The sequence below is a fragment of the Callithrix jacchus genome, chromosome 1, assembly GCF_049354715.1.
Source record: "Callithrix jacchus isolate 240 chromosome 1, calJac240_pri, whole genome shotgun sequence".
NCBI lineage: Eukaryota > Metazoa > Chordata > Mammalia > Primates > Cebidae > Callithrix > Callithrix jacchus.
Genome location: NC_133502.1, coordinates 119,684,487 through 119,703,031, shown reverse-complemented (window position 1 = coordinate 119,703,031; position 18,545 = coordinate 119,684,487). Strand labels below are relative to the sequence as shown.

The 18,545-nt window shown below is 35.1% G+C and overlaps 1 protein-coding gene across 48 annotated transcripts in view; it reads left to right on the top strand.

Annotated features, from left to right (window-relative positions):
* MPDZ (multiple PDZ domain crumbs cell polarity complex component) overlaps positions 1–18,545 on the top strand; it is a 173,420-nt gene that overhangs the window by 114,655 nt on the left and 40,220 nt on the right. For 27 of the 48 annotated variants that reach the window (XM_035305711.3, XM_035305678.3, XM_035305671.3 and 24 more), the window contains 4 exons: positions 2,532–2,636; positions 7,156–7,248; positions 12,855–13,032; positions 15,822–15,932. In XM_035305711.3, coding sequence (XP_035161602.1) covers positions 2,532–2,636; positions 7,156–7,248; positions 12,855–13,032; positions 15,822–15,932 — 487 coding nt within the window. The remainder of the gene's footprint in view (positions 1–2,531; positions 2,637–7,155; positions 7,249–12,854; positions 13,033–15,821; positions 15,933–18,545) is intronic. The other 21 variants (XM_035305744.3, XM_035305723.3, XM_078369109.1 and 18 more) reach the window with 1 other exon arrangement.

Genomic DNA, 18,545 nt, shown 5'->3' with positions numbered 1-18,545 from the left:
ATTCAAAAGCTCATTATGGCTCTGTGTTACAACTTGTCTGTGAAAACAATTTTGTGCTTTTGTAATGTCCCAGTGCAAGGATAGATCCCGATATAGATTTCTTATATACATTTTGGATTGTTTTCTTCGTTTAAATAAGAACATAAAATTCAACAGAGCTGTGGGACTGTTATGTTTTCACATTGCACTGATGATTGTGAACTCATTTGAAAATCATATTTTCTAATTACAAAGCTTTTAAGCTCCTTTGTAAGAGAAGGATCCTGTATGCATGTGCAGGCGCAGTCTGTGTTAATAGCCATATCACATTACAGCATCACTAATGTTATTCTTTTTTCTTCTAGTCCATGTATAACCAAAAGTTAGTTTATATTTTTAATTCAAGTCTCTAAGCATTTTCAGTGTGTTTTTGCAGCTCGTAATACAGCTTTGGCCTTTTTACTACGGATGTGGAGATTTTGTATGATTGTGTGACCAGACTTGTGCTAGCATGGTTCTATATGTGCTGTTGCATTGTGGGATGCCTTTTCTGGTAGCCTCACTCTCTGCAGTAGCTAGTTATGAAAACTGCCATCTCTACTCTTTCTCACTGGTATGCCAAGTATAGGAAAAATATTTATAAATGCCTGCAATCCTCACCTTTTGGTAAAAGAAAAAGTAATGTTGAACAATATAAAGAAAAATTCCTTTTTAACATTGTTTGGGATAGAAATTTCTTTACCTTCTTTTTCAAACCAATTAAAAATTAAGTACTTTGTATTGATTACTATTATTTTTGCTATTCTATCTTGCCTTTTCTCCCTGACCTTTTCCTGGTTTTTTTAAACTTGTGTTTTATTTATAGGAGTTTTACTGAATCATCAGGAATAACATCAGTTTTCTTGAATAGCCTTTTCACATTTTAGGTTTTATATTTATCTTTATTTTATTTTTTTATCATTTAAAATATAATCAGTCTTCTTTCCTGACATAATGTATTGTTTGAAGGGATAAAAGCAGATTTACTATGCCATATATTTTTGTAGCACCTTAGAGAAGGTGTCTTTATAGATGAATAAATTAATTAGGGCCAGAATTAAAATGCAACTTTTTCACCCAGCTTAGTCTTAAATCCATTGATCTGTACTTTCTGCTTCATTTTTTGACATTTGAGGTAAAAGTGTCATGAAGAGATTCCTAAAGGCTCCGTGTATTCTGCACAAGTGATCAGTATGACCGGAAAGCTGATGACCTGTGAGAGCACTGACTTACATTTGGGTTGTGCTTCTCAGCTTACAGTAGCTTCACAAAAGTGACATCCTTTTTGTGTTAGAGTGTATAGAGGTTCAGCAGTGGTGATTTACCCCACGACATTCTGCATGATAGCAGAACTGTGTCTTCTGACTCCAAACCCAAGTGTCCTCACACTTTGAAGTGAAAGAGTGAATGCTTTCTATAGAATAACCAATATATTTGAAATTATATATACTCCTCATTCAGTAAATTATGACATTGGTATAATTTTTATTTTGTTATAACATAAAAGACAATTTTTTTTATCTTTGCTTTCCAGTGTTGAGGCTTTATATACTTATTATTTTAACAGATATATTATGGAGAGATGATTTAATAATCTTTGTGATTTCTAATTTTTTTGTTGTTGCACAAAAGTGCTATATTGACTTCAGATTCAGTATTTCTCTTATGTTACTATTCATTAGTTTGAAGATCTTGAAACAGCTTACTTAAAAAACTGTATCCACTATGTAAGAAGCCTTAGAGGACAGCCATACACTTGAGTTTTCATATATCAGTTTCTAAACATTACAGCAGTACTCAGCATCTGGCACAGTGTCTTCCACATAATAGGCATTCAGTCATTACTTGTTTAATTAGTAAATGGCCATTCACGTGTAAATTGTAGTCTGTACTTTGAGACCAAAGTGAATTTTAAAAAATTGCTACAAATTAGTAAGGGTCTTTCCATAAACTCAAATGGTTTAATCTCATACTTTAGACTTGAGAGTTCATAACTTAATAGAGCTAACATAATTATTGATAATACTTGTTAATCTCTAGAATTAATTATGTATTTATAGAAAGATGTAAAGTAATTTGTGATATTTAGCATTTCAATAGAGTAAACCTAATTTGTTTCTGCTAGAGAACCCAGAAATCTTTGGGCAAAATTAATGTTATTACTGACAATCATTGTTCTAGGGATTTATATATCTTCCTAATTAAAAAAAAATTTGTTGTTAGCCTTTTCATTTGACAGTATAAATAATTCTGTTTTCCTTCACTGCATGATGATTGGTAAACACATAGTTAATCACAGCATTTAAAAACTTAGTTTCTGTTGTTATTTTTCCCTATAGAATATGTTATCCTGTCGAAGTTTGGACTCTGCTGAATATACTGATTAAATGAGTTGTGTGAAAAAGTAGGGAGAAAGAGGCAGTATGACTTGTTTCCTTTATTTTAGAAACTTTTTCTAACAGCTAGGCAAAACATTGTTTCCCTTCGCTTTCATGGATTCTGTTTTGTTCCAGAATTACTTATGTGCCTGCAGAACATTTGGAAGAGTTCAAAATAAGCTTGGGACAACAATCGGGAAGAATGATGGCATTGGATATCTTTTCTTCATACGCTGGCAGGTGAGTGAAACATTAAATCTGATACAATAAATGATATAGCAAGTTGTAGAGGATTTAGAATTCAGAGTCAGGGAGGATTAGAACAAAGAAAAAGCCTCAATCCTTTTTCTCTTTCAAGATTTTAAAAAATGTTCTTCTCTTACCCTCAATTATATAACTAATTATATAATATGGAAAATTTGAGAAATATATAAGTATTCAAATCAATAAAATAGTAATTAATTCTACCACACAATGTAGCACTTTTAACATGTTAAGTTTTGATAATTGGCCCCAAATGAGTATCATTTCATTAATTTCTTAGAACCTAAGAAAGTGTATGATTTTTTTACTTTTTCATAAATATTATCAAACATCTTTAGAAATGTTATTTATTCTTTTATTGACATGCATACAAATTCAGAAACTTTTTTTTTTCTTTTTCAAGGCAGAATCTCACTCTTGCTCAGGCTAGAGTACAGTGGTGCCATCACGGTTCACTTCAGCCTCTACCTCCTGGGTTAACTCAACCTCCCACCTCAGCCTCCCAGGTAGCTGGGATTATAGGTGTGTGCCACCATATTGGGCTAATTTTTGTATTTTTTCTAGAAATAGGGTTTGCTCACGTTGCTCTGGCTGGTCTCAAACTCCTAAGCTTAAGCAATCTGCCCACTTCGGCCTCCCAAAGGGCTGGGATTCACAGGTGTGCACCACCATGCCTAGACCAGAAACATTTTAAATCGTAATTTTCTTGCTCTTTTGGAGAATGTTGAGCTGAACCTGTTAGCATATATACATGTTAGGAAACGGTGTTTGGCTTTTTAAAGACGTTTGATATACAGTGTATTAAGAGCCTTTAAATAATTTAGGGAACATTTTCTTTTTTCTTAGGAAAGGCGGGAACTGGGTTTTAATGCTGCTGCTGACTGAGTCGAGATCAGGGAGATAAATAATGTCATTATTGCTTTTCCATGAAGAATGTACCATTTTACACTTTCAGTTGTGGGCCTGTGTTTTTCATTTGTGCTGGCAACTTGAGTACCAAGTTTCTTGTAAGCATGTGGTAGAGCAGAAATGGCCTTGCAAGCACTTTGAGGTCTTCTCAGAAGAGTTCTCCCATTCTTTTTTTTTTTTTTTTGAGGTGGAGTTTTGCTCTTGTTGCTCAGGCTGGAGTGCAATGGCGTGATCTTGGCTCACTGCAACATCCGCCTCCTAGGTTCAAGTGATTCTCCTGCCTCAGCCTCCTGAGTACCTAGGATTATAGGCACCAGCCACCATGCCCAGCTAATTTTTTGTATTTTTAGTAGAGACGAAGTTTCACCATTTTGGCCAGGCAGGTCTTGAACTCCTGACTTTGTGATCCCCCATCCCCCAACCTCAGCCTCCCAAAGTGCTGGTATTACAGGCATGAGCCACCATGCCCAGCCATGTTCTACTATTCTTTAGAGGATGTCAGAATGTCCTAGAACACCATGGTCTCCAGTGACCTTGCATTCATTATGATCTTTGCTGCTTCCTCTGCAAATTACACATGACCACAGAATACAGAAAGTGTCAGGGAAGGGGAAGATACGTTATTTGTATAATAAAGGGAAGGAATGGCATGGTCCTTGGGGCCTCATAAATATTATGGGAAAAGGGGTATAATTGCCCCTCAATATCTGTTGGGGATTCGTTTCAGGACTCCTCATGGATACCAAAATCCACAGATGCTCAATCCCTTATGCAAAATGGTACAGTATTCACCTATAGCCTACGCACATTCTCCCATATACTTCAAATCATGTCTAGATTACTTATAATACCTAATGCAGTGTAAGGCTATGTAAGTAGTCGTTATGCTGTGGGTTTTTTTTTAAAATAATGACAAGAAAAAAAAAGTCAGTACATGTTCAGTTCAGATGCAACCATCTATTTTTTTTTACAAATATTTTTGGTCTGCTGTTAGTTTAATCCATGGATGTGGGACCCAAAAATACGAGGGATAAGGGAGGCAATTGTGTTTACTTTACACTGTATGAAGGTCAGCCACCCTCCAGGATTTCCATTGTAGTGTTAATGGTGTGAGTTGATTATAGTTTCCCAGTGCTTCCTTTCAAACTAGTAAAGTCAATTATTTCAATGTCCCTCTGAAATGTGTGTCACATGACTTACTTAAAAAAAACACCAGGTAACATCTTAGTCCTATTAAGTTCTATTGCCTTAAAATACTCACAGGTTATTAGAAAGAAAGCCACTTTGGGCACTGTGCTTCCTTCAAGCACAGAAAAGCGTATAGCTTGGATTGTTCTGTGCTCTAACTAGCTGCTTCACTGCAGAGGAAGTATATTTTCCATTGATACCAGAATGCTTAAAATAGAGCTAAGGGATCTGCATTTCTGGTAGAAGAATGTGCAGCAGAGAAAGGTTCAGTAACTTTCCCATGACTAATAAATGCCACAGCCAAGCATAGAATGTAAGCAGACTCCATGTTCTTACCATTGGATCCAAAGAAGGAATTGCACAAGTCTATAAAGCATGTACCATATAAAAATATGTGGCAGCATAGCATGGCAGTTAAGAACTCAGGTTTTATGGTAAGATGACCTCAATCTAAATCTCAACTATGCTGCATTACCATGTGAATTTCTGCCAGTTACTTTACCTGGTACATATATGCAGATATAAAGAGATCTAGTTATTATAGTTGATAAAATCTTGTTGGTATTCAGTGGTTTAATACAGCAGAAAAGTAGTTGATGGTCTTCTTTCTTGGATGAGTGCATGCAGGAAGACATGAAACTTGAGTCCCTGACACTCTAAGATGGTAAACAATAATCAGCACATGTAGAGGAGCATATTTGGGTTAGCAAAGATTAAAGATTATAGAATAATCTGAAGAGACTGGGGTCCTTGGATTAGATTATTCTGGATATTTGTCTTATATCTAAAAAGGAAGAAGCAAGATGCAATGTGGCTAGAGCGTTTCTGAGTAGCTCCCACAGCTTAGGTTTAGGACTAAGGATCTCCCCCAATACCTTGGCTATCACTGAATATTTTAAGGACTCTTTCTAGGTTCTAATTCTTATCTGTTGCCTAACTGCTTTCTTCATCATATTCTCTCCTGTTGTACTTCCAGAAGGTTAGGACTAGTTTTTACCTCTCTCCCTTGCATCTTCTGGATGAAGATTTCATTTTTACGATTTCTGTGTCAACTCTTTGATAACATTTTTAGGATCTCCCTCTTAGAGCTTTTCCCACCAGCCCTACCCTCCTGTTGGGTTTAGACTCTAGGAAACCTAGTCTTATTCAGAGCCTTTTCTTTAATTGCACAGGAGGAAAACTCAAACACAAAACCAATGGGTAGGACCTATAGCCTGTACATTTTATTCTGACAGTTTAAAAACAAAAACTTAACATTCCAAGAAAGAATGAGATGTTCTAGGAGTGCCTGGACATTTGCTTGCCAGAAATGTTGCAAAGTACATTCAAACTCATATGGATGATTGGATTAGATGACTTCGGATCTTGAAGTCTGAATATTATATCATTTGAGAGAGTTCAGTATTCCTGTCAGGGGAGAATGGCTATAACTTTACATACTTTCTTTTGATTCTTCAATTTCTATAAATATCAACTGAAAACATTTATTGAATCAGAATTTTTGTAGCCTTCTCTGCTTTAAGCAGAATGTGTGGACATGTTTCTTTAGAAATCCAATTTTTACCAACAGCCTAGTGACAGCCCATATTCAGTTTAACCATCCTCTATTATCCTTGCAGTGTCATTTATTGACACAAAGTATTCCTTTGGACTAAACAAAATATTTTTTGATATTGTTATTGTATATTTTCTTTAGAGTCAATCAGTAGATTGGACACATTTTGTCACATGCTTCCATCTGGCAAAATCTAAATTACTACAGAAATATAGCAGAAATGTCCAAGAGTAACCTTGACACAGATGTCTTGTAAACTGCTCCCCTTAAGAAGTATTCTCTGTCTTGGCCTTCTGGTTGGGGTGAAGCTGGACCATAAGCATTTCACTTAATTTTTCAAAAATGGAAAGAAAAGCATTGGTCCATCCTTAGGAAAAGAGATACTGAACTCTTGGCAAACTTGATGAGATATTCCTTCGGGACAGGGGTCAGGGCTGTGCATACATGCTTATAACCTACATGGTGCTTCTAGCTTCTTGCACATTATAGAAATTTAAGAAACGCTTGTTCAATGGATTTTCTTTACAAACCTGGTGTTTATTCCATTTTTCCTATTCCTTTCCCTTATTCTCCCATGTTTCATCAGGAAAGAAACAGACTAGACAAGAATCTTAGTGTTCAACTCTTCACTATGATAAGTTCATTCTAATGCAAGGTTTTAATTTTGTTTGGTTAGGTTTTTCTTTCCTCCTGATGTAAAAATATTTTATACTTATTGCCACATATGTTGAAAATATAGAGTAGTCCTGCATTTTTAGCTAAACCAACAGCAGAGTACATATAAGATAATCTTGCATATTTTGCTAGGATTTTGGGGTACTCATTGTATAATTCTTTAACCAGAGACATTCCAGAATTACCAGAGCGAGAAGAGGGAGAAGGCGAAGAAAGTGAACTTCAAAACACAGCATACAGCAATTGGAATCAGCCCAGACGGTAAGGACTATTTCTGTCTTCTGCCTGGTCAATGGATATATAGTGTTTAAAGATAAGCAGGTGTAGTTTCAAGTACTGGATTTCAGCTTGCTTCTTGTCCCTTTGGGTGAGTTGCCTAATACTTCTAACCCATCATTTTTTTATGTATACAGTGGAGAGAATGCATATCACACAGGGTTAAAACTAACATATATATGCAGAGATCTGGCACATAGTAGGGACTAAATTAAAGAAAATTATGCATAGATAGTTGGAATGGATCATACATTCTGTAGAGTTTGATCTTAGGTATACCAAAAAGTTTTCATTTAAATTTTATCTAGCATTTGTAGAAATTAGATATGCAAACATATATATTCAAAACATGTGCACATGTACCCCAGAGCCCAAATACAATTAAAAAAAAAATCCCACCAAGCTTTCTACGGTGCTGCCTACATTGAGAACAGGTATAAGTGCTAGATCTGTGGCAGAAAATATATTCTGAGGTGTTAAGTGTCTTATTTATTTGTGGATGGAGGTAGAAATAAGTTAGATGAAACTGTTTTGTAGCAGATAGTCATAGTGATAAACTTGAATTTTTTAGGAGGACAGTAATCACAGGAAAATAAGATGCATTGGTCAGTTTTGGTAACAATATTATGAAAGGAAAAGTAGTTTTTAGAAGGTGATATGATTTGGCTCTGTGTCCCCACCGAAATCTCATCTTGTAGCTCTCATAATTCCCACGTTATGGGAGGGACCCTGTGGGAGAAGATTGAATTATGGGGGCGTGTCTTTCCCTTGCTGTTCTCCTGAAAGTAAATGGGTCTCCCCAGACCTGATGGTTTTAAAAATGGGAGTTGCCCTGCACAAGCCCTTTTATTTGCCTGCTGCTATCCACATAAGACGTGACTTGCTCCTCTTTACCTTCTGCCATGGTTGTCAGGCCTCCCCAGCCAATGTGTAACTGTAAGTCCAATAACCTCCTTCTTTTGTAAATTACCCAGTCTTGGGTATTTCTTTATCAGCACCATGAAAGTGGATTAATATAGAAGGCAATATGCAAAATGATTGGTGTCAGTAAGAGCCATGTTAGGATTTTCAACTGGTATTTTCTATGACAAGTTTCTTCATCTCTGCTGGGTCTCTGCTACTTTGTCTGTTAAACAGGGTTACTAATGGAATCTTTTTGAATTTAGAGGAGAATTCAGTGTCTTCTAAAATCCTTAGCATAGTGCCTGGCAAATAGTGAGTCAGTGGTTGGCTTTGTCTATATTGATACAATATAGGTCACTGGTGCTTGAGCAAAAAGAGAAAGCACTATATACAGGAATCATTATGAAATTTTCTTATGAGAAAGAAGAGCATAACGTCTGGACTGGAAAATTTTTATGCTTTTCTCCTTTTAAACTTCACGCAATTCCAAGATAGCTAACAAAGTTTCCATAAATGCTTCTAAAAAGTACTCTGTATTCACTAATGTAGTGCTTCCCCTACATACACTAAGCTACTACTAGGGGAAGTTCATAGAACACGAGAAGAAGAAAGCTTAATGGAAGAACCAGAGCTTTTAATGAATTAGGAGTTAGTGTTGTGAACATCCTTCATAGCATTAGAAATGTGATGGGACAGTCATACATGAAAACAACAGAAATTTGTATGAAAATCAAGAATACTTTTTAGCAAAATGTAAATTTTAAGATTATAAAATAGGCTGTATTTTATTTTGCATCTGATTTTCATTTTATACAGTTGATATTGCACTACCACATTTATTATTTTCCATTTTGCTTAATTTTTCTCTCAATTCTTATGTTTTGTAAATCTATCAAGCTTGATACTTAAAGATCTGATTCATTCAATTTAGTTGTTGTGTTTCATGTCAATATATGATACCATAGTTTATTTATTGTCAGATTCATAGTTAACAGTTATTTGCTACTATAATAATTCTGTGCAATAAATATATTTATGTATACTTACACATGAAAATTTATGCAGGGAATATATACTGAAGTGGAATTGCTGGCCTGTAAGTTTATATCCATTTTTTACTTTCAGTTTGTCAAATTGCTTTTTAAAGTTGCTCTACCAACTTTTTTTTTTTTTAAGATGGAGTCTCACTCTTTTGCCAGGCTGGAGCTGGAGTGCAGTGGCATCGCCAGGCTGGAGTGCAGTGGCACAATCTCAGCTCACTGCAGCCTTGGCCTCCCAGGTTCAAGCAATTCTCCTGCCTCAGCCTCCTGAATAGCTGGGACTACAGGCGTGTACCACCATGTTTGGCTAATTTTGGTATTTTTAGTAGAGACAGGGTTTCACCAGGTTGGCCAGGATGGTCTCAATCTCCTGACCTCGTGATCTGCCTGCCTCAGCCTCCTAAAGTGCTGGGATCACCGACGTGAGCCACCGTACCTGGCCACTGATGTTTTTTTGTATTTCTCAGGAAGTCAATAAGAATCACTTTCTGATTTGCACCAACCATATAGAGCCCTTGGAGACATTTTCTTTCCTTCTTCCTTTTCTTTTTTTTTTCTTTTTAAGAAAAGAGTTAAGGAGTCCTACATATGTATTCTGGATTGTTAAATATGTACACTTGGCTGAACTTACTATATGTACAATGTACTATATGTACAATGGCTAAACTTACTAATTTGCTACTTTGCCATAGGAACTGCTTTAAGAAAACAGGGAAGGGACAGTTGTAGTGGCTCATGCCTATAATCTCAGCATTTAGGGAGTCTGGAGTGGGAAGATTACTGAGGCTAGGGGTTCCTGAGCCCAGGATGTTGAGATGGGAAGTCAAGGCTGCAGTGAACCATGATCACACCATTGCACTCTAGCCTGGGCTGCAGAACGAGACCCTGTCTCAAAACAAAAACGGAAACAAACAAACAAAAAACAGGGAATGATGATGGATGCTGGTTCTTTTCTGTCACAGAATTTCTGGAGTAAGAGAAAACAAAAGTATTTTAACTAGTTTATTAATGAAGATTTTGTAAGATCAAGGATCATGGTAAGCTTCTTTCAAACTAAACAGGTAGCATTTCTAGAGTTACAGATTTACAGTCAAGAAAAAGAGTTACTGGAAGATGTTCCTCAGCATCTGCTTTCATTTTACGTGGTTCCCGTCCTTTCCTCTCTATGGTGCTCTTTCATCCTCAGCCTCTTCTTATCTCAGTCATTTTTCAGGAGTCCTTACTTCATCCTTTTCTCTTCTCTGGGAGTGCCTCAAATGTCAGTGTTAAGAACATGTTTGACAATACTGTCTTATCCTACTTAATGTCCAACATTGTCTTCCTTTGTGCAGCATGGAGCAGATTTCAGGGTCTCATCATCTCCTTAAAGTTCTGTTTGGTATGTTTTCCTCCAACAACCTGAGCTTTGACTCATCCTGGCCAAAGACCTCATTGCAGATTTCCTTACTCTTTCTTATATCCTGCTTTTTCATAAGAGATATGTGCTTTAAATATACTCAATAGCTCTTATAGTTATTTGTAGTTACTACATTTAAGTTCATGTCTGTATTTTGTGAGTATGGGAAATGTATTCAAGGCAGAGGAATTAGCAAGCGCCAAGGCCCCAAGGTAGGAGCGTGCCAGGTGATGTGGTAGCTTGAGTGGAGAGAAGAAAGTACAGAGCCCATGGCAGGTGTATTAGTCTGTTTTCATGCTGCTGATAAAGACATACCCAAGCCTGGGCAACTTACAAAAGCAAGAGGTTTAATGGACTCACAGTTCCACATAACTGGGCAGGCCTCACAATCATGGTGGAAGATGAAAGGTGCATGTCACATGGTCGCAGACCAGAGAAGAGAGCTGGTACAGGGAAAGTCCCCTTTATAAAACCATCAGATGTCATGAGACTGACTTACTATCATGAGACTAGCACAGGAAAGACCTGCCCCCATGATTCAGTTACCTCCTACTGGGTCCTACAATATGTAGGAATTTTGGGAGCTACAATTTAAATTGAGATTTGGGTGGGGACACAGCCAAACCATATCAGCAGGTGAGGTTAGGGAGGTAGTGAGAGAATCATATCCTGTAGGATTTTGTCAATCACTGCTCTTCATGTCCTGACTGTTAGTGGCCAGGTCTGCCTTGGCAAGAATAACTTCTGTTTCTACAGAGGTGAGTTCCTGACATAGTGTACCCAGGAGGGTTCTTTCCCTTGCTTTGGTTGCTAAACTTAGAAACTACCATCTGTTTAGCAGTGGCTGAATTTTTTGATTACTTCATATGTGTAATACTAAGATCCTGTAAAATCATCTTTTTACACTGGTATGTGCCCCAGCCTGGAGTATGAGTCCAGTTTTACTTATAACATCATTTTTCAGAAATACATTAATATATTTTCAGATTCTACAAGACACATAGTGAGAACTTATTTTAAACTATCTTGTTTTACTACTAGTAAAACCTTAATAAATTGAGCAAAGTAATATTTGTAAGAAGTAACATATATGACATTTTATTCCATTGTGTTAAAATATTTTTCTTATTTTAAGCCAGCTTAACCATTTTTAAGTGTACAGTTCAGTGGCATTAAGTGCATTCACATTGCTATGTAATCACCTCTACCATCTATCTACAGAACCTTTTTCATCTTGCAAAACTGAAATGCTATGCCCATTAAGTAATAACTCCCCTTTCTTCTCTTTTCCTATCCCAAGCAACTACCATTCTACTTTCCGTCTCTATGAATTTGGTACCTCTAGGTACCTCATATGAGTGAAATTCAATGACATTTGTCCTTTATTTTACTTAGATGATTTACTTCACTTAGCATAATGTCTTCAAGGTTTATTCATATTATAGCATATTTCAGAATTCACTTCTTTTTTAAGGCTGAATAATATTTCACTGAATTGTATAGTATTTTATCTACTCATTTCTCGGTAGATAATTGGATTGCTTCTACCTCTTAGCTTCATGAACATGGGTGTATAAATATTTCTTTGAGATGCTGCTTTGAATTATTTTGGTTATAATACCCACAAGTGGAATTGCTGAATCATATGATAATTCTATTTTTAAATTTTTGAGCAACCTATACACTCTTTACCATAGCAGCTGCATCATTTTACCTTTCTACCAACAGTACACAAGAGTTCCAAATGCTCTGCATCCTTGTTAATTTCTGTGTGTGTGTGTTTTTTTAAGTAGGTAGTAGGCATCCTGTTGGATATAAGATGTTATCTTATTGTGCTTTTGATTTGTATTTCCATAATATTTAGTGATGTTAAACATTTTCGTGTACTTATGGGCCATTTATATAACTTCTGTAGAAAAGTGACTTTTCAAGACATTTGCCTATGTTTTACATCACTCGTTTATTTTTTTGGTTGGGATTTAGAATTTCCCTTTGTATTCAGCATATGAATCCCTTGTCAGATATATGATTAGCACATATTTTTTTCCTTTTGTGGGTTGCCTTTTTATTCTATTGATAGTATCATTTGATGAACAAAAGTTTTTAATTTTGATAAAGTACATTTTGTTTATTTTTTCTTTTGTTCTCTGTACCTTTGGTGTTACATCTAAGAAATCATTGCCAAATCCAGTATAATGAGGCTTTTCCCTTGTGTTTTTTCCTAAGAGTTGAAAATTTTATTAATTTTCTAGGGTCGAACTCTGGAGAGAACCAAGCAAATCCTTAGGCATCAGCATCGTTGGTGGACGAGGAATGGGGAGTCGTCTAAGCAACGGTGAAGTGATGAGGGGCATTTTTATCAAACATGTTCTGGAAGATAGTCCAGCTGGCAAAAATGGAACCTTGAAACCTGGAGATAGAATAGTAGAGGTACCCTTCAGTGAACTTTCTGTGCTAAAATTTTTCACCTGCTCCATTTTTTTGTACTAAGGAAATTGTCATCTTCATACTAGTTACTCAACCCAGTGTTAGAGTAAAATATGTATGTGGTTAAAGTATTTCTTCCTTGTTTATTCTCATGCATAATTTTCTCTTATGTATATAATGACAGATAATATATCTTGATATAGAGACTGATGTTTGGAGATAAAGCCAACCATTTAAAAAAATTGGCTCTAAAATAAAATAATTATATTCTGTTTGAAAGAACAAAGCACAATTCTTAGGGAAAAACATTTGAATTAAGATTATATAGACATGCAATGTATATATATGCACACACACAAAATATAGATATAATTAAGTTATTAATGATATTTTATTTCAAGAAGTATTTTATTATCATTTCATTGCAGATAAACTTTGTTGGATGAGCTTTTTTTTTTTCAAGTGCGTCTGTTTAAGTAAAATATTTAATGCTGAGACCTCGATTACCTTTTATGTAATTCCTTCTCAGTTGAAGCCAGGATCTCTCTCCTTTTCAATGCTGTGTTCATTCATCAATGAAGGCTCCTTGCATGTGCCTGTGTGCATGTTTGTGCACATGTATGTGTATTTTGTTGTGTGTTAGAAGCATGTCCTTAAGTTGTGCCTAATCTCTTAATTCAAAGCAAAGTTCAATATTTTAAATAGACTCTCCTCTCATAAGTCGCTCACTCATTTACTCAACAAATATTCCTGGAACAGCTGTTGCATTCCAGGTGCTATAACAGGCTCTGGGCATCCCACAGTAAACAAGCCACTGTGCTTGCCTGCCAAGTGGGACAGACTTGACAAGTAATCAAGTCACTTCAGAATAGTGTGATAAATTATTTGATCAGGATAAGCATAATTTTATTTAAAAGGATAGAGAAAGGAGTACCTGACCCAGATTTTCTGAGTTTTCAGGATTTACAGAGTAGACTAAAAGAGACAACTTCTAAATAAAGACAATTTTATTACTACTATAATGACCATTATATTTACTTTATACAAGTGACTCTCATTTTCTAAACCCATATAATTTACACATTGGAATATTCTGTTTAGAAGAAGATTATAACATATCAACCAAGACTTTAAAATGAACGTTTTGATGGTTGGTTGATTTATTACTTCAAATGGTTGATTTATGACTTACTGTCTGTAAGAGCCAAAGGTGGAAGCACATTGGGACCTGAGAGGAAACAGGGGCCATGTCCTTTTTTTTTTCTGATGATAATTTAGAAGGAAGAATGATATGCTTTTTCTCTACCTTGCATTCTTTTATTAGATGATATCTTAGACCCCTTTTAAGGAACATCTTTAGTTATGATGCTACCTAAAATTTAAAATTTTGGATTATCACTAAGAAGTTTATTTTATTTGTACCTCACTATTAAATCCTTTTGACCTAAATAGAAAAAGAGCTATTTATATTATTTTCTAGAAAGGAATGGTTGTAATTTGCTCTCAAATTTTGTTTAAATGTATTTAAAAAGTTAAAGCTCCCCTTTTACATGGAAAAAAAAGGACTTTTTTGTGTGTTGTAAAATACCATATGCACTTTAACAGTGATTTGTGCCATATGTGCAAGGGCTTTTCTAGTATGTAGCAAGCCTTAGGCCTCTGTAATCCTGAGGATTCTAAAGCGTGTCTCTGCTAAGAGTTTCTCAAAATGTATGTAGACTAGGTGAGGGCAGATCTGCAGATTATTCTCTGAGAATGGTACTTTGGATTTGAGCAAAATAATTAACATCCTGTTAAATTTTTCCATGAATGGAATATATAGTAGACATATGGTAGATGTGAATACTGACTTTTGTTCTACAAAAAAGTTAGAAGCTATTTTAATATGCACAAAAAATGTTTTCATCTAACTGTCAACCTAGGGGAGGTTTTTTCTAAATCTATATAATTCTTTTAAAGGTGCTAATGTTCTGTGCAAACATCTAATAATGTTCTTTTCTAGAATTGTGTCCACTCTTGAGTTTATGGTTTTGTGTGTATATCATAACATGGTAGTTAGAAATGATAAAATGATAACATCCTATAGTTTTCTTACAGGATTAGCATTTGGCCTTTTAAACTATTTTCGTTCTTATTCAGATAGTGTATAAGCTGAGCTGATCATTACTCAGGCAAACCATAATCAATAAAATTTACAAAATAACTTTAATTCTCAAACTATATAAGAATTACTAACAATAAACACAATTTCTTAGCTTCTAGCTCCTATCATATCTACTGCAAGGATTCTTTTGCAAAACTAACCTTATCATTATCTGATTTTTTTGGACATCAGAATTTTGTTTTGAACTTCAAGCTTCCCTACAGAGAGAATTATACAAGGCATCACCCCTTCCCACACCACTCTATAATGGATTAGAAGAAAATCATTACAGTGACTCATGATGAAGACAGTGCTGCCAGATAGTTCCCTCATATTATTTCATTAATGATATTGATTTATTAATTTGAAGGAGCAGTTGAGCAATGTAAGGAATGCAGAAGCAGAGCCTTCATTTCAATTGATTATGACTTGAACTGACTATTAGAGACAGAGATCTGCGTCCAAAGTAAGGGACCACAAGTTAGCTGGATAGACGGAAAGTTCTGCAGCTTCACAAGTAGTCTCAATTATTTTTGATATTAAAAGAGATTTTCTAGTAGTCTAATCAAGGATCCCTAAAACTATATCCACACATTTTTTTGTTGTTCTATAGATTCTTGAAATGTTAAGCTGAGGCCTTCCATTGCAGGTGGATGGAATGGACCTCAGAGATGCAAGCCATGAACAAGCTGTGGAAGCCATTCGGAAAGCAGGCAACCCTGTAGTCTTTATGGTACAGAGCATTATAAACAGACCAAGGGTAAGCGAACACAAAGGGCAAGGTAGGCATTATCCAAACAGTGTTCAACTTGGAATCTAATGTATCAAGGGCCAAGTTGTATATAGAAGCAAAGATAGTGACTTTTAAATCTCAGACTCGTTAAAAGTTTGTTTTGCTTTCTCAAAAATTGAGTTACGCTGGCAGTCCCTTCCACCATATTTAATAAAGACTTTTGTGGTCTATTGAATATACACAGAAGTAGGGTTTATCAGTAGCTCTAGGCATCTAGATGGTTAACTGTTAGTATTCATTTCAGTCACAAAATACACAAGTTATTAAAAGGAATGTGGTATCATGATTCAAGTTAATCATCTGTGATCTCTAGTGGAGCCCCTTGGAAGCAAAAGAAATGATATTTTCTTTTTAAATGTATTCTCTAGACAGAATCTCCTGTTTATGCAATCCCAAGATCATCTGTGAGTGATCTTTCATGTATTTGTGTATCCCACTGAATGTTAAATTCACACAGGGTAGATTTGGTTTGTTTACAAGTGATTTCATAGTTGCTATACTCTAGCCACAATCACTGTGTAGCTCTTCATCACTGTATAGCTATATTGGTGGACAGAAACCTACCAACTCATTTGCCATCAGTCATCGCAGGTAAAATAGCTTTAAAAAACATTTTAGAAAATGTAAGTACATTTGATGAATGTCTTTAGCAAAGATACAGAGTGAGGCTTTGTATTTGATGTGACTTGATGCTGAAGATGAAAGTTATGCCAAGAGTTTAAAACTGTTTTTTCCACTCCTCCTTTATGACTCATGAAATAAAATATTCACATGCAATTATTAAGTATATTGGGTTCACAAACCCATTTGAAAGTTCTTTAGAAACATATACCTCCACTCAAAAATTGCATACCATTTCCTAGATGTCATGAAGCTCTTATAGACTCCTCTTTTGGATTTAAGTTAACAACCCCCATCATAGTGATTCTCTTTGAATTATCTACTTACTCGTTTTTAGAGTTGGTTGTCTTTAAAAGAAAAATGTCAACATATGTGAGGGAACTTGAAGGCATCATCTAAAACTTAAAATATTTAATTTTATCTGCAAAATACATTGAATTTTAACTTGCAAAATTAAGAATTTAAGATATTAAGGCTCAATTTAACTTGTGAAATTAAGAATTTAAGATATTAGGGTTCAAATGATGAAAGTAACCAACAACTCTCTAGATGAACTCTGTCGAAGTAACTTATCAATATTCTATGCTATGGACTGTAAAGTGACCAGATTTATTTTACTGGCCCATCCTTTTGTTGTGAAGACAGGTGTAACTCTGATCTGGATTTACTGTAAAGAGTGAATCTAGTAGTAGTTCTTAACATAAGTAAGCACTTCAACATCTGCAGTTTTTAATCATTCACTTGTTTATTGTTAGGTAATAATTATCCATTCAGAAAGAAAATTTGCCAAATGGTAGGGCTGCATCATGCTGCATTCTTTACAAAGCTATTCAGTTTGTTTAAATAACTATAAATCCTTTTACATTTGTTTCCATTTGTGTGTTAAACATACACACAGCATAATAATGTTTAATGGCTGTTTAAGTTAAAGCTATTTTTTTATGTGGGTGGGTTTTAGTCCTTTTTGTGTTGTTTGTAATTTACAACTTTTACATATTTGGGACAATACTATAAATTGCTGAATAGTGATTCTCAATATTGCTTTAAAAACTTAAACTACAAATATTTCTTTCAATGTCAGGCACAGTTTCCAATGAGTTGGGAAGATTTGTCTCATACACCTGGAAATTACTCTTACTTTACTATCTGAGGTATAAAGATACCTGATTTTATAGCAATTGTTACAGGATAAATCTTGTTAAGAATGATATGTGTAGTCAAGTCATACTTATTTTGCTTTGGAAAATTAAAATTAATTTTGCATTTAAATGAGATATGTTTTGTTTCAACGATTTATTTCCTTATGGAAATAAGCAGGTCTCCAGTAGTCTAAAAGGAACAATCACAAATGCATATCCTTAAAAGTCTCTTAGTGGTAATTGTGTTATCTGTAGATGTAGGATAAAGCTCCTAGGAAAACTTAAACATGGGCTGAAAAACCAGTCAGTTTCTTTGGTCCTTTCGCTCTTCAAGAATAGAAATTTCCAGAACTAGCCCTGATAATTTCACCAGTGTGACCCTTCACAGAATTCAGTCTGACCACATTGTCTCACTGAAAGGTGGGCCTCATTTAAAGGGGCCAGAGAATGTTTTTATCTTCCCTGTGCTTCTTCGTTATTAATATTTCTGCTTTTCTCAGCAATTGGGACTACAAACAGAAGTTTCATCATTGATTTTTTAATAAGAAATTGTCTGTTTCTAAAAATATTTTCCTAATACTAGAGTAATCTACCATTTCATCTGCTGTGCCTGTGCTATACTTTTACACTTTGCTATCCGGGCCAAATTCTAATCCTCTAAGATCTAAAAATTAAAAAGGAAACAAAAGTAATAAAAATTTAAAAACTAGAGCTTTCTTTAAATATTTCATTTCTTGCTATTATAGTTTTGTTTTCTCATGTTCCACAGAATTATAAACAACACTTGAAACCTACAAGTCCCATGTATGAAGATGAGAAA